Source organism: Heterocephalus glaber, unplaced genomic scaffold (genome assembly GCF_053883595.1).
Source record: "Heterocephalus glaber isolate CG9 unplaced genomic scaffold, H.glaber_assembly_v1.0 deba00000738, whole genome shotgun sequence".
Taxonomy (NCBI): domain Eukaryota; kingdom Metazoa; phylum Chordata; class Mammalia; order Rodentia; family Bathyergidae; genus Heterocephalus; species Heterocephalus glaber.
In genome coordinates this window covers 4303501-4319699 of record NW_028258161.1, presented here as the reverse complement: position 1 = coordinate 4319699, position 16199 = coordinate 4303501, and the positions used below count along the sequence as shown (strand labels likewise).

At 44.5% G+C, this 16199-nt stretch overlaps 1 protein-coding gene across 1 annotated transcript in view; it reads left to right on the top strand.

The window, feature by feature from the left end:
* The first annotated feature begins 1162 nt into the window (after positions 1 to 1162).
* Dpt (dermatopontin) overlaps positions 1163 to 16199 on the top strand; it is a 28004-nt gene continuing 12967 nt past the window's right edge. Inside the window, exons 1-2 of the mRNA XM_004865221.3 lie at positions 1163 to 1581; positions 16045 to 16170. Of these exons, the coding sequence (XP_004865278.1) occupies positions 1277 to 1581; positions 16045 to 16170 (431 nt within the window). The 5' untranslated portion in view covers positions 1163 to 1276. The remainder of the gene's footprint in view (positions 1582 to 16044; positions 16171 to 16199) is intronic.

Below are 16199 nucleotides of genomic sequence, written 5' to 3'. Positions count from 1 at the left end.
TAATAATTTTAGTCATAATTACTTGTACATAGTTATACATAATCAATTCTGAAAAACTGGAAACAATCCCAATATATACACAATCTGTGCTACATCCATATGTGGCATAATACTCAGGTCTCAAAGCAATGGACCACCAACACACACAACATAAATGAATCTCCACAGTGCTGTGGTAGGCGGAAGAAGTATGCCCAAGATTGCATTTGATGTTGTTACTGGCTTTTGGGTCCCAAAGAAATTCTTTCCAGGTTCTTGGTGACTTGAACAGAGGATTAGACAAGACACACAGAAAAGGAAGCGAGGACTTACATTTGACATTCTGGGACAGGCGAAACTACAGGGACAGAAAGCAGATGGCTGGTTGCCGGGGACTGGGTATGCAGAAAGATTGGACTGTAGGGGAGGATGGGTTGGTGGGCTTATTCTGTCTTTATGTGCTGCTAACAGGCCTGTGTGCCCAACACTTAGAAAGGAGGCTTTTATATGTGTAAATTGCATCTCAATGCAAAAGAATACTCAGTGTGAAGGAAAAAAGAACACTGATACATAAAAGGCGGGCTTGTTCAGATTTAACCCAACTTACACCCAAGAGCAGAGCAATTTCTAGATGTGGGTGGCTCCAGTTGGGCAGCACAGGCAGATGCGTAGGTATGAAGGTAACAGCCCTAATCTCTCCACAGCCTGCAGTGCTTCCATATGCAGCTGAGGAATTCTCAGCCCTACACACAGGCACCCTCATGCTTACACCCAAGGAAACGAGGCGTTGGGCCGAGAACTTGAAAGAAACCAGACATCCAGGCGGGCAGGAGTACAAATGACTCTGTCTCTTCTTCCTGGTATTTTTGTATATTTAGAAATGACTCTTCAGATACCTGTGCAATCCTAGAAGGCTAGGTTGGAGAACAAATACAGGGGTGGGACCCCAGGGATATAAAGTGTTGCCAGATGAGAACGAAGCTGCTGCCAATCAGAATTTTTAAACAGTTTCTAAAGTGAGTAAAGCAGCTGAGTTTTGTCACAGAGCTATAAAGTTATTCTTTCTCCCAGAAATGTCTTCGACTTACACGTTCCCTGAGTATTCCTAGAATTCCACCTTAAGACAAGCTGGATATACTCATGGCCAAATTCTCAGCATGGAAAAGTTTTGCTTAAGCAGTGACACACTGCATCTGGATCCTTCGCACCCACATCTGGAAGCCACATGTCCGCAGCAGCTGTATAAAAGTCAGCCCAGCAAACCTAGGGTGACACTTTTTGCCAAAAGTCAGGCAGCATGGACCTCTCCCTTTTCTGGATGCTTCTGCCCCTGGCCACTGTGGCCTGGGGCCAGTATGGTGACTACGGGTACCCGTACCAGCAATACCATGACTACGGCGATGATGGCTGGGTGAATCTGAACCGACAGGGCTTCAGCTACCAGTGTCCCCACGGGCAGGTGGTGAGGGCAGTAAGGAGCATCTTCAGCAAGAAGGAAGGATCTGACAGACAATGGAACTATGGCTGCATGCCCACGCCCCAGACCCTCGGGGAGCCCACGGAGTGCTGGTGGGAGGAGATCAACAGGGCTGGCATGGAATGGTAAGGGGCAGCTGCTGCACTTGGGCTGGGATATCTCGGCACGCCCGAGGGGGATGCTTAACTCTGAGGGAGCTGCAGTGCCTGTAACCAGGGCAAATCCTGCCTGGACCCAATCCTTACACTGCATGCTCTGGGTGGGCAGCACTCCCATGGCACAGACATTATAGCATGAAGCCTAGGACGAGGGTGTTCATGACAGAGGGAGTCTTTTGCGGTTCTGCTCAGGCCAGAGGCAGCTCTATTCCCAATTTTATCCAGGGGCCGATATGGGTCTGCAAAATGCTTACCAGACTGCAAAAACAACAGGTACAGAAATTGAAGTTACTTAAGAAAATTTTCAGTATTTTAACACTGCTATAACATCAGAATGACCTTTTCATTTTGGTAATGATTCGTTTGTACTCTTTAACAAAGTATTGGTCCACAGCTGTTTGGGGAGAATAAACAATTGAGCCCTCACCAGAGATAGTTTGAGAAATATTGATTTAGAGCAAGTGAATGTGGGAGAGAGGACAAAGAAATTGAAGCAAAGGGATCTGAAATTAAATAGTTTTCTGTTGCTCTGATTAACTGTGTCTTCTCAATTATGAGTACTGAGAGACTTTCCTCTGTCTGAATTTGAAGAGGCTTCTGTGGCTAGAACATAGTTTACTGAAAGCTATTAGAGATGGGTTCTGTCTCTCTCTGACACTCACACTTCTCTTTGAAGGGTGACTGTCCTAGCTGGGTCCCAGCCCTTGTTTATCCCGGTAGCCACTGATGGTCAACCAGTTATTGACAGCTGCCAAGTAAAGCCTGGATTGCAGGAATGGGGGAGACGGTGGAGGCCAACGCTTGGAGAGACAGGGCAGGGGGATGAAACCCAGCTGGTGGAGCAAGAAGACAACTCTGTGAGGTGGGAGTGGTCAAGTGTAAAACCCTAAGGGTCCTGTCACCTGACAGGGTGCAAGGAGGTTCCCACTGAGATAAGAAACTTAGACCCACCCTGCCCTTGGAGTTGAGTTACAGGCTTGCTGACTTCACATTGTAGAAAAAGAGTTTTCCAGATAGGTCAGTAAGAGGCACAAAGGGATTTAGTAGGCAGAAATTTCCAATAGAACACACACCCTCAGGAGAGGCACATTATGATATGGGAGCTGGGAATACTTATGCGGTCTTGGGGGTGTCTTCAGGGTGGGTGATCTGGCATGTGTGTTCCCTCTGTCTGTCGGGTCACCCATCTCTGTCAGAATGTAAACCGTCTACATGCTTTTGAAGTTGAGATATGTCGCTCATTCATACTGCTGCTTCCTTAGGGGTTCAAGAGGAAGCACAATTTACAGGTGAAAAGAGGTGGTCTCCTCAAAGATGAGAGGGCCACTTTGCCGGGTAAAAGGCAGGTGCCCTGGCTTACTGCATCTTAGGAGGAGAGAGAGAGAAAAAATTAAAATGAGCTGGAGTAAGTTTTGTGTCCCAAAGCTGCAGTTTCTCTTAGAAGTACAGTTTTAAAATTATGATTTTCCTTGCCTCCTTTCTATCTGTACTTAGTTTTTCTACTCTACATCAGTCCAACAACTAGCAGTCCCAGAAGAAAAGATGCCAGTGGGTGAAGGAGCTGAGCAAAAGAAGGGAGGGATTCTCATAAAAACAGCTTCCAGTTACTGCGTGCTTATCCTGTGCAGGCCCCATGCTCGACATGTATGGATTATCTCATTTAATGCTCTAAACAAATCTGTAAATCACTTTTAGGTGGATAAACTGTGGTCTAGAGATCAAGTGTTTTTTCCTTAGCTGGAAAGGTGGATTTGGATCCAGAAAGTCTTTAGCTCCAAAGACTACGTGCTCAGCTACCATGGTGGGTTCCCAAGAGCCAGCTGCCCCCGCGCCACGTGGGCCCCAAGCCATAGCTGCGTCTCCATCGGCAGACCAGGGCCAGGCTCAGGCTGAGTTTTCATTTTGGGGGTGGGGGCAGGTCCTGCAGGATCACAGCAGAAGCCAGTCCTGGAGGGCTTTGGCTTGGTTACTGTGACCAAGGAGGGGCCCTGCAGCCTCGGGGAGGGGTAGACAGAGGCTCCTGGGGACTGAGGTTACAGAGGCTGCTGGGACAGCCTGTATTGTGCCTCTGCACCCAACCCTTCTGCTTCTGGCAAGCAGATTTAATGATCCCAAACTCCTTCAGACAGACGGCTGACTTAGAGAGCAGGCTGGCCTCAGGACGGAGCGTGACAATGACCTAGTTACAATGGCCCCTCCAGTCTCCCCATCTCAGTGGACCTTCAGGTAGACAAAGCCTCTTTCTAACATCCCTTTTAGAGCCATGGTAAAACAACATACACAGAAGATTCCCCAGGCCCTAAAGAGGGAGCCCTGGGCTCTGAGTCAGGAGGCCTGGGCTAGATCCCCTGGCCGTGACAACATGCAGTGTGACCCCTGACCCAGGCTGCAGCTCTCCAGGCTCCCACCTCATTTGGAAAATGAGCCCTCAGACTGCATCATCTGAGACGCTCCTCAGGGCTGGGCCTCACGCTCAAAGTGCGCTTGGCTTGTTCTCGTGTTCATCCCTCCTGTGTTCATCCCTGTTAGGGAGAGGAGACAAATGGTATTTAGATTCGAGCTTGCCAAGTTGCGACTGGTTTGCCATGAACCTCCAAAATACCTTAAGGAAAGCAAAAGAGGAAGAAAGTGAAATAACATGTTTCTGTTTGGCCGATGGGGGTGTAGTGAAAAGCATATCCCTTCCACCTCCTCTTCCTCTCTTTGCGGGAGGCAGGGTAGAGGCATTTCTCCTTTGCTCTCTCTTCCCTCTGTTGTGCCTTCTCCCCTCCATTAATCACAGGGCTGAAAACTCACAAACAAGCCAAACAACTTCTCTACTGTAGGACTCAGTTGTCCCAGGAATGCTTCCAATCACTCCCCAGGCATTTTTTTTTTTAAGTGCTTATGAGTTTGGGTTCAGACTCCAGTTTCAGTGAAAAATTTGGAAGGGAAGAAACTGCTCACGGTCGGGGAGCAAGCACTTCTTCCATGGCTGCAGCCTCTTAATCTGTTCTGGGGGAAGAGTTGTTGCTGGCTCTGTGCAATTTGGCTGCCTTTTATAAGCAGATCAGCTTTTGGGTTTATTTTAAGAGGGAAAGGAGTCTGGGAATGCAAACTTGACAATAATATGCAGGAGCTACTTGAAGAAGCTTGCTAATGGGTCACCATCTGTAAAAGGTGCAGCCACCATCGCTGAGTCACCTATAACGCTGCTCTCTGTCACAGTTTCTGTGCCGAAGAGCCTCTCTTCAGATGCCAGGCTCTGAAGCAGGGATGCTGTCCTCCACCACAGCCACCATCAGGAAGCCACCTGGGTTCCCACGTGCTTTGCCTCCTTGGGCCCTGCCCAGGTTCTCTAACTTGAGTTGACCCAGGCTGTGGAATTATGGGCCCCATGTGGAACAAGATGAAGCTGGAATGTCCTAGCGAGGGTGAGCTGTCCTGTGGGGAAGAAGCACTGGGCTGGGTACCAGGAAACCAGGGTTCACAGCTCTGGGTTGTACGGTCTCTGAGCACTGTGGCTTTAGCAACTCAGTTCCTCATCCTGGCAGAGAAAAAGGAGAGAAGAAAGGTCTGACCCACCTCATCAGTTGCTGGACGTGCTCCTGTGATGCTTATGGGAGAAAGTCCAAAACCCAAAAGCAAATCTGACTCGAAAACAATGCCTGCCACGCGGCATCCTAAGGATAGACAGCCAGCAAAGACAGAGGATGTGGAATTTGGTGAGGCTCATGTTGGGCAAGGAGGCTTTGAAGGAAGAGTGCTCTGTGTACTCGTACCTTTTCCCCTCCTGCGCTTCAGAAAATCCCACTGAGATATTTTAAAGCACCCATTTGTCTTAGAGCTGAATTTCTGACTTCATCAGTGACAGTCCACATGACGCAGAAGAATGCTGTCAGCATCGAGGTAAATTTGAAGCTGGATATGTCGGGCCGGAATTCGGTTTTCCAGAACCTGACTGTAATTAAACCAAGGCTCTGTAAACTACAGAGCAATCGTCCTGATTCATGGTTCTGAGTATTTAGTACACACTGCACCCTTCTCTTCTCAGCCAGCACCCCCCAAATGTTCTGTTTCCTGCAGGAATATGTCACTACTGGATTTGTATTCATTTATGCTTTGTCAAAATATACGCTTCATGAACATAGGGACTTTGTCTCATTCACCGCTGTATCTCCAATGCCTAGAACAGACATGGTGCATAAGAGGCCCCAGTAAATATGTAATGAAAGGCTGAATCAGTCTTGGTCAATGTTCCAAGTCCCAGGCAATGTTCCTGCCACCCTCAACAAAGAAGCCCACAGTTTTTTCCACAGGGGAAACCACTTTGCTTATATCTTTGATTCCTGATATTCTTAGGTCTATAACACAGGGCTCAACTCTATTGTTTACACCTCATTTTGTCTTGTTGCATTTACCAACACACAGGGTGGTTTTTGAGATTTCCTGTGTGTCTCTAAAGGGTGGCTAATAGGCTGTCACTGAAAGATGAGTTCCTTATGAAGTGTCTCGATACACCTCAAAAATAGAATAGTAAGCTCTTGATTTCAAAGCCCATAAAGACTAAATGCTACATGATATCCAGGTTTGGATTATGGGACAGCAAGAATCATTATAAAAGCTGGTGAAATCCAAATAAAACCTAGAGTGGTGCTGTGTTAGCTTCACAGTGTTCCTGAACACAAATGAATTGTGAATTCTAGCACTAGGTGAAGCTGGGGGAATGGGAGACATCAATTTCGTTTGTTTTGTTTTGTTTTTTGGGGATTTTCTGAGACAGGGTCTCACTATGTAGTTCAGGCTGGGCTTGAACTCACTATGTAGCCCAGGTTGGCCTCCAACTCATGCCAATCCTCCTGCCTCAGCCTCTTGAGTGCTGGGATTGCAGGCATGCACCACCTTACCCAGCTCTAGACATGAGTTTTACGTGTTTTAAAAATTTATCTGTAAATCTGAAGTTACTTCAAAATTAAAATAATCAAGATCATGAAACAGCTATCTCCATACAAACTGCATATATCCAAGCCCATTGTCTCGTGAAGCGAAAGAATAAAATTGAAGACAAAAAAGGAAGCTGTTAGGAGAGTGTTTAAAAGGAAGAAAAATAGCTCCTGGTGGCTATCAAGGAGGGGTTTCAGAAAGTGGGGTGCCACGTGGCCCCTCAGTCCAGAACTTGTTATAGAGAAGCAGAGCATGGGAATTGTTCACTTGTTTAGTGGCCACCTAGCACAGGCAGCTGCTCTCTGAGCTTAAAATGACCAATTGGAACTCAGTTTCTCTAAACCAGTTACTCAGCATGCAGAGTTTAAAGGAAACTGAGATTTTAAAGAAAAAAGTTATTCTGCATTTTGTGCTCCTCAAAACTCAGGAACTTAGTAAGTAGGGGCTGAGATTCCTTTAGTAAGAGGAGTTGCATTCCATGTTGCCTGAGGAGGCCTTTACTTGTTCAGAGTCCCAGCCTACTGCTGATTCTGATTTTAATTCGTATCAATGTGGCTGATCACCCAACTCTATCTCAGGTCCTTTATTAGCTGGCTGATTGTTAATAAGCCAACTAAACTGTCTTTTATGATATAATATATATGTATGTATTAATTCCCCAAGGTGAACATAATTATTATATATCACAAACGTATACTTATAAAACTTTTTAAAGACATAAGAATGCAGGCTTACAGGGCCTGTTTTGGGAATTTTAAAGACAAATAGAGTATAACAAAATCCAAGAATCCCAGTACCGGAAGAGACTTTAGGTATAATGTAGAGCGTCTTCTTACATCATAGACTAGGCATGAATCCAACAGAGTGACATGACTGAGAAAAAAATCGATGAATCATTACAATAAGTACAAGTTCTATGACCCTAAAATTTATGTGGTGATTTGTAGTTAATAAAGTATTCCTCATGTGTATATGTGTTTGTTAACTTATTCACTACTGCATGCTTATCATCTATCACAAACTTTGCCAGACTGCAGGAACATGAAGATTAGTAACACACAGTCAGTGCCCTTGTGTTACTCATGATCCAACAATATTGGGAAGCAAGTATTATTATCTGTTGTACACATGAGGAGATCATAGCTCTACAGCCATAGGAGCCCTGTCTGCTCATTGCCAGGGATGGGCAGAGCAGCAGTTTGATGCCACAGTGCCACAGGTGGATATGAAATGTGCATGTAATGTTTTTCTTAGATAAAGCCACAGTGAATGCTGAGCTAAAAGAGATATCAAATCCTCACAAGAGTGATTTCTGGGCCTCAGAATGCTAAGGTGGGGGTACAGGATTATGGCAGATCTAGGGTTCTTCCAACTTTACATCTGGATCGCTCTCTTAAGTACTAGGAATCAGTTGTCTGGAGGAACTTGAGCTTTGGCTGTTCTTGTAAGGATGGCAAAATTCACTCCTCTTAGAAGGAGATTTGCTTCTGTCCAGTACCTGCTGGATATAATCTTCCCAGTCAATAAGAGAGTTCTACAGAGTTGGAAATGCATCCTCTGAGTGTGTGAGAGTTTCTGAAAGTTTAACAACTTTGGAGTCAGACAGAATAATTCTTGAAATGCAGCTCTTCTTCAGTCTTTTCCCAAGTTGCGCCAAGTCTCAAATCCTCAGTTTCTACATCTACAAAAACAGTTCCCTAGAATTGCGAAAATGAAATGCAATGTTTTACTGGATGTGTCTCATTAGGGAAATTACCTAGGCTTACTCAACCTGCATCTCTTTATATACACAATGGTGTTGGTAGTGGGATGGTGATTATTCGACCCCATTTCATAGGGTTCTTTTGATGACTGAAATAATGGATGCATGTGTAATGTTTAGCACAGTGCCTGACGCAGGTAAGTTCTGGATAAAACGTATTTCTCGTTGAACATGACTGCTCTATAGAAATTGAGGCTCACAGAGATAAATATCACACAGTTGATAAGTTACGACGTGAAGTAGAAAGCCAGGGTACTGGGTTACAGAGCTTCTGGTGTACACTATTTCTGCTTTGGGGGTATATATTTCAATTATAAACTATAAATATTAAGTGGACATTACGAGTGGTAGCATCAGACCTTTTCTTAATAATAATTGAACGTCATGGATCCCCATGATTAAGCCTGCCATTTGTGGATCGCCTAAATTCACTGTCTTTTTTTAAATATTTATTGAGTTTATTGGTACATTTTAGGTATTCATTAGGGTCATATTCATCATTGAGAAATTGTAACTGTAGGTGATATATTTTGGTTGTTTTTTTTTCTTCAAATCCCCTGCCCTCCCTTCAACCCCTCTACCCCTCCCTATTTACAAAAACTTTATTTCCGTTTTTCCTTCTTCATTCTTTTTCTTTTCCTTCTTTCACTCCCCCTGCCCCTCCGCCCTAGTTCCCCTTCCCCTTTGAACATTTTCTTCCTATTTCATAATATCTGTTATACATTTTGGTTCTCATTTACACTTTCAGTTCCTCACACCAGAGAAACAATTTGGTATTTACACACGTGTGTCCTATTTTTTCACTTAAGAGTATGGCCTCAAGGGGATTCCATTTATCTATAAATGTCTCTAGTTTATCTAGTTTATGGCTGAGTGATACTCCTTTAAAAAAACAAAAACTACGTCTTCTTTATTCAGTCACCAGTTAATGGGCATTTGGACTGTTTCTAAGATTTAGCTATTACAAACTGTGCTACTATAAACATGGGTGTGCATATATCGCTGTGGGATGATGCTTTTAGTCCTTTGGGGAATACACCCAGAAGTAGAATAGCTAGGTCAAATGGGACCTCTAATCCTAGATCTTTGAAGTATCTCCACACTGATTTACATAGTGGTTGCACCAGTCTACACTCCCACCAACAGTGGAGAAGGGTTCCTTTTTCCCCACAGCCCCGCCAGCATTTGTTATTGGTTGATTTCTTGATAGCAGCCATTCTTTCTGGAGTGAGATAGAATCTCAATGTTGTTTTCATCTGCATCTCTCAAATGACCAGTGATCTTAAACATTTTTTCATATGTTCAGTTATTTCTTCTACTCCTTCATCTGAGAAATGTCTATTCATTTCAGATGCCCATTTTTGGATTGGGTCTTTAAATTTGGGGAGGTTGATTTTTTTTTAAGTTCTTTACATATTCTAGAGAGTAGTACTTTGTCTGAGGAACAGTTGGTAAATTTTTTTTCCCACATTGTAGGTTGTCTCTTCACTCTGTTGGTGGTTTCTCTTGCTATGAAGAAGCTTTTTAATAAGATGAGATCCCAGTTGTTGATTCTTTGTGCTAGTTCCCGTGCTGCTGAGGTTTTCTTCATAAAGTGTTTTCCTAGGCCAATGTCTTCAAGCTGAATTTACTTTCAAGATGTAAATACATCTCATAAAATTATCTCCATCTTCTCAAAGGCCTTTGGTGTAATCCCCACTGCCTGTACTTTCCCAAGTGGGTGAAGGTCTTGTGTTTTGAAAAGTTTTCTACCTCTATTCTGCAGTAGGTCTATCTGGCGATGTTGTTTGACAGGCCATTTCAGCTTCACATCCTAATAACTGGAAGACAGACAGCAAGCTTAAAATCTGCATGTGGACAGCAAATCTCTGCCCTGCTGCAGGCAGGAAGACAGCAGACTGTGCTCAGCTGAGTATTATGTATAGACTGCGCCTGTTCCCACCACTGGGCCTGGAGGATGGATATTCAGTGGTGTGGTGTCTACCTTCAAAAAGCTTGCATGGTGGCACTATGAGACTGTTCAGTGAAGAACATGTTAGGTAAAAGACGTGACAGTGATGTCATTATAACACAAGGAAGGAAACCAGTATGCTACGCTTTGGAATTTTCAAGGAAGGAAGAATTCATAGAGAGGAGGAGGCTTGAGAGGATATTCAGTATTATTCTCTGATATCTACTTCCTGAGGTTCATTTCATTGTGCCCCTGAGGCATTTAACCCTGGCAGTTCTTAACACATGCCCTGAGGCTCCCAGAAAGTGATGTTTGAATGGTCATTTGTACCTTCTCCTTTTATTAAATTACAGATATTTACGATCATGGTGATAAGACAAGTACTTCTGCCTTTTAATAGCATGTTCCAGGCACTGACACATAGCATCTCTCTACTCTTCACATAATACTGCAGGCTAGGATTTGTCATCCTCCTTTCACAGAGATAGGTGCACAAGTCACGTGTCAGAAAGGCCGAGATGGGCCATGGAGTCATTCATTGTTTTCAGCCTTAATGGAGAAATACAGGCATTTAAAAGCTCCTTCCACAGCCTTGACCCTCCACGGCTCGCCTCTGACCCTTGCCTCTGTGCTGCCTCTCTGCCCACACCCACTCTCCTATTCCTCTGCTCCTGTGTTTGGTACCAGTCTCCTTTCTGTCTCCAATGCCAGTACTGTCATAGGGTCTAATTGTCAGTACCAGTCTTCCAGAGAGAATTCCAGATCAAGAACAGCACCAAGCAGAGAGTAAGTTCTAGTGAATATTTATTGAAAGACTTAATGACCACTCCAAACTTCTGTGGACCAAGTTGGAAACCCCTGATAGCTACTCAAAGAGTTATCCCAAGGAAAACAGAATTAACAAGTCAAAGCCTCACTCTGAGTGAAACTCTTGGTAAAACTGAAGCCCTTCCACCTTTGTGTAATGGGAAGAAATTTTAGGGAGAAAAGAGGCTATGGCACATGGTTCTCCAAAACAGAGAGCTTACAAACAGAACTCTCATAGCCCTTGAAACACTTCTGTGACTGTAGCCCTGGAAAGAAAATACTGGCACAAACAGTCTGTCCATTCTATAAAATTTGAGAGCTACTGACCAAGATGGTACTGTGTCTGTTTATCCTGTTCTATGTCCAGCTGAGCCCCACTGCCAACTTTGTAAGGGGGTGGAAAGAGCTCAGACTTCCTAGAAGTTTGAACTGAGACCAGCAGGAACCAGGAGGAGGGATTAAAACGCCATAGAGGAGTTCGTAGACAAAACCAGATGCTCACACATCTTCTCTTTCTGCCTTCTATTGTTTCCTCGTCAACAGCCCTGGATTTGATGAAGAATACAGACCACAAAGAGAAATCCCACTAGCTACTGAGCAGAGAGAGAAAGAAATAGTGTAGATGCTATTGTTTGTTCCCTAAGAGCTCATGAATGTGGACTTTGGCCTAAAATCATCTGAATTTGGACCTTGGCTCTCACACTTGCTATCTTGGCCAAGGGTCCTGTGAGTGTTGTTTCATGGAGTCCCCGTGGTGGCTTAGGTGAGGCTTCTCAGGTATGTGAAGTCCAGACCTGGGACTAGAACCCCTGGCTGCTGACTCTGTAGTGTGGGCTCCTGGCTTGCAGCCCACTGTTACTGATTTAGTAGGGCAGATGCAGAAGTCTGCGGTACCTCCAAGGTGATGGCCCTGGGATTAAACCTTTTCAGAAAGGCCATTTTCTCCGAGCAGGTCTAGAGATGTTGTCAGAGGAAGAGCAATTGCCTCAAGGTTCTCCTTCTACAGAGTTCCTAGCGTTAGGCAGAGCAAGACTAATTTTGCTCTAGTGTGTGAAACTGCAGTTGAGTCTCCATGTCATGGTGAAAAAAGAAGAAGAGAGCTCTGAAGCAGGACACTGGGACCTCATGACTCAAAGGAACGTCCCTGTGCAGCCTCTGCTGGGGACAAGTCGAAAATCACCAGGAAAGCTGCAGCCTTGGCCGATACTCTGAACTACAGAGCACTCAGAAGCAAAGAGCAGGTGCTGTGAAGTGAATCAGCACGTGCCTCGGACAAGTCTTTGGATGCCTCACTATATCTTTTTAAATAGACTTGGAGTCACCTTAGCAATGCCAGCCTTTCTAGCTCCCCCAGCCCTATCAGTGGCCCTCACATCTCTTCTCACCTGCCGAGCTCTTATGTCTTCAATCCTGCATCCAAGACCCATCTTCAGATAAGTCGTGTTATATAAGGAGCTTTTAAAACAAGTGGCCGAGAGGGAGAGCAATGGAACAGAGAAGAGGAATGTGCAAAGCTATATTCATTTTGCACCCTCATGCCCTAGTTCCTGAGGGAGAGGGAGGTGGAAGCAGGAAGATAGATCACCCACCCAGTTTCCACAGCACTGGTGGGAGGGAGTCTCAGGGCCTTTCATGGCCTTGAGGAACGGGCTCTTCCAAGTCAATTTGTGTGCTCATTCTTCCAGGAAACACTTGCTGGACAAGTGTCAGGCATTATGAGGAATACACAATGAAGATTAAATGACCTTCTCCCTCAAGGACTATACTGTCTATTGGGGGTAAGAAGACCTACAGAAGCGTCTATCTTTGGGAGTGGATAGCTGAGACGTCCAACATAGCAAGCTTTGTCATGGGGAAACAGTAACTCTGGAACACACATGAATCCATTAGCACTTTAAGACTTGAAACACAGAGCCATGGGCAGCTTCACAAAGGATACTCACACTTACTGTGTAGACTACGTGAAAGTATAGTGATAATCCTAAGAAATGTACAGTGGTACCTTGGTTCACAAACTTAATTCTTTCCGGGATTCTGGTTGAAAATTAGTTCCATGATTCTGGTTGCATATGCTTGCAATTAGGTTGCAATCAGAATCATGGAAGGAATTAAGCTCATGGACCAAAGTATCGTTATATTAGACATTAAAAGATCGCTACCTTACGAATTTAGTATACCTTGTCTTACTTGATCTTCACAATAACTTGATAAGTGTGTGCTATTAATTTGTCCACTTTACAGTTGAGAAGACCAAGGCCATTCAGTAGAGGGATGGGGCCCATCCTAGGTGACATGGGGGAGTACCAGTCCCATGGCATAGCCCCTCCTCTTACCTACTCTGTTCCACTGCTCTCCACAATGGGAATATGCACCCTTACAAGTTCTGGAAGCTATGATTCCACACTACCAGATTTCCAAGCAGGCTTGCTCTACAAAAAGGTGGAGGCAATCAAACTGAAGCAGGGGGCGGAGGCTAATGCTTGGTTATCTCTCATAGGACGTTCTTAGGCTCAGAGCCTGTAGGGTCCACATTATCTGAGAGGGTGGGTGAGCAAGTGATATGGGGCTGGCTGCCTGACAGTAGATGGAGAATTAATAAATGTGGGCTGCCTTCAGAATTGGTTCTCTATAAGACTGGTCCTCTTATCTTCCTATGTTTATTTTTACTTAAGGAAAAGTATCACCACTGGAATTCTGTTCCCTATAGGGTCTGAGTGCACAAGACAAACCAAAACAGTGGTGTACTAGCTCCAGGGAAACCACAGCCCAGTTCAGTGCTGAAAGAGGAAGGCAGTATCTTAAAAGAGGAAGTCATATCCAGTACCATTGTGCTGCCCTTGCTTTTTTGAGACATACAAGAGCTTTGCTTGTGACTCTGAGAGCTCTTAATGAAGTGACCTCTCACCCACAATGCTAGGAAGCACAATAAATAGACCTTCCCCAAATGTCAGCCCCTAAAGCTACCTTTCCACCATACTATGACCCTCTCAGTCCATTTCAATCATGTGACTTCCCCAAATGGGCCAAGCATTTACAAAGTGTGAGTGATGGAACAGTAAAAAGGGCCAGATCCTAAAAAGCCCTTAGGTCTCAATTCACACCTTAAATTGCATTCCTGATCCCCTGTAGCTGAGTTCTCTAGTCTATCGTAATTTTCTATGAGTCTTGAGAGCATGGTGGACCAAGTACCAAGTCTATGTCGCAATGCTTCTCTTGACATAGTATAAATGACTGACACTGAATAGTAGCAGAATGTAAGTTGCTGAATAGGCAGATGAATAAATAAATGCATATTCAAATGTACATATGTGCATGGATGAGTAGGTGAATGATAAATGCAGAAGAGAGATATATTCCAACTAGAGATGAGAAATATATTTAATATCTAGTTTTGTCAGTTCTACAAGTTCATTTCCAGGAAGAATAAAATGAAATCCAGCAGCTGATACATGCATGTTTACATGCCAGCAAGTTTCTCTCAGTAATCAGCATGGCATACTTATTTTTACTTTATCTATTATTTTTTTTTGGAAACTTATCTTTACTTGTGAACATAAACAACCACTGCTTGCTCTTCTCATTCCTGAAGAGAACAGATCAATGGCCCAGGTGAGTGGGAAATGAAAAAAACAGAGGTAGCTACAGATCCACCTTGGAGTGGCTTGTGCTATAATCTGAGTTTGTTCTTCAAAGTTCATGTGTTGGAAACTTAATCCCCAAGTTCGAATGTGGGTGGGTGGCCCTTTGGGAGGTGATTACGAATAGGTGAGGTCACAAAGGCAGGGCCCCTATGCTAGCGTTAGTAGCTTTACAAGAAGAGGAAGGGTGATCCAAACTATTGCTCTGTCTTGCTCTGTGATGCCTCCCCAATGAAATGCAGCAAGAAGGCCCTCCCCAGATGCTAGCATCATGCTTCTGGGCTTCTGAACCTCCAGAACCATGAGCTAAATAAGCCTCTGTTTTTTTATAAATCACCCACTCTGGCATTCAGTTACAGCAATGGGCAGCAAACTAAGGTATTCTGTGAAACACTGCACTCTGCATATGGTGGGAACCCATTGTATTCATTGTGTCCGAGTAGAGAACACCGGATTCCCATCTCAGCAGAAGGGAGCAAACTTTATTGTAGGATTTAGGGAATGGGAGACAGAAGTACTGGAGTTGGAAAAATGGAAGAAATGATTGTATTGCTTAAAGCCAACACTTACTTAGCGAAGTGCTGTAAAGATAAAAGGGGCCAATTCCTAGACCACCAGCAGCAGCATGGGGAGAAGGAAGACGAAAACTTCTTTCTGAAGGGTGGACCACAGTGGGTAAATTACTGTATTTGAGGATTTAGGATGATGTTGTAGCAAGGAAGGGACCCCTGGAGGGAGCAGCCTGCTGCTACTCAGTGAGGAGAGCCCCATGTCCCAGGGCCTTCTGCAGGTTCTGAGAACTGTGGTGCTTATGGCCTGACAGGTGGGAGAAAGATTCCTGGCTAAGTGGTGAGGACCTGCAGTTTCCCGCTGGGTTGCCTTGGACGAATCACTGCACCCATCTCGGTTCCACGGGCTCTGTAGAGAATGAAATGTTTGTCTGGATTTCACTCATTCATAATATTTCTCTTTGTCCTCTTTTCATTTTACATTCAAATAAATTAATTTATAGTTTTATTTTAATGGCATGAATAATATGGAATCCTGTATTTGCAATACTCATACCATCCATTTATGTATTCTTTCATCTAACTGCATATTCATAGAAGTAGATCAGGAACAGTATCCCCAAAACTTCCTTCTGGTGAAAGATTCTGACTCCCTCATCTGAATTTTAATAGTGAGCGTGTGTCATTTCTGCAAGTACAGCAAAGCCCATTGTTTGTATATTAAAATGCAATGCATTGTTAGGAATCTAGGTCAGGGAAAGAGTGTGACTATGGCAGGCGAGGTCTATTATTACCCATCGGTGTCTCAGGCTCCTGGGTGGGCTGTCCTCTTCCCCACAGGTACCAGACGTGCTCCAACAATGGACTGGTGGCGGGCTTCCAGAGCCGGTACTTCGAGTCAGTGCTGGATCGGGAATGGCAATTCTACTGCTGTCGCTACAGCAAGAGGTGTCCATATTCCTGCTGGTGAGTCTGAGCGCCAGATCCAATCCCCG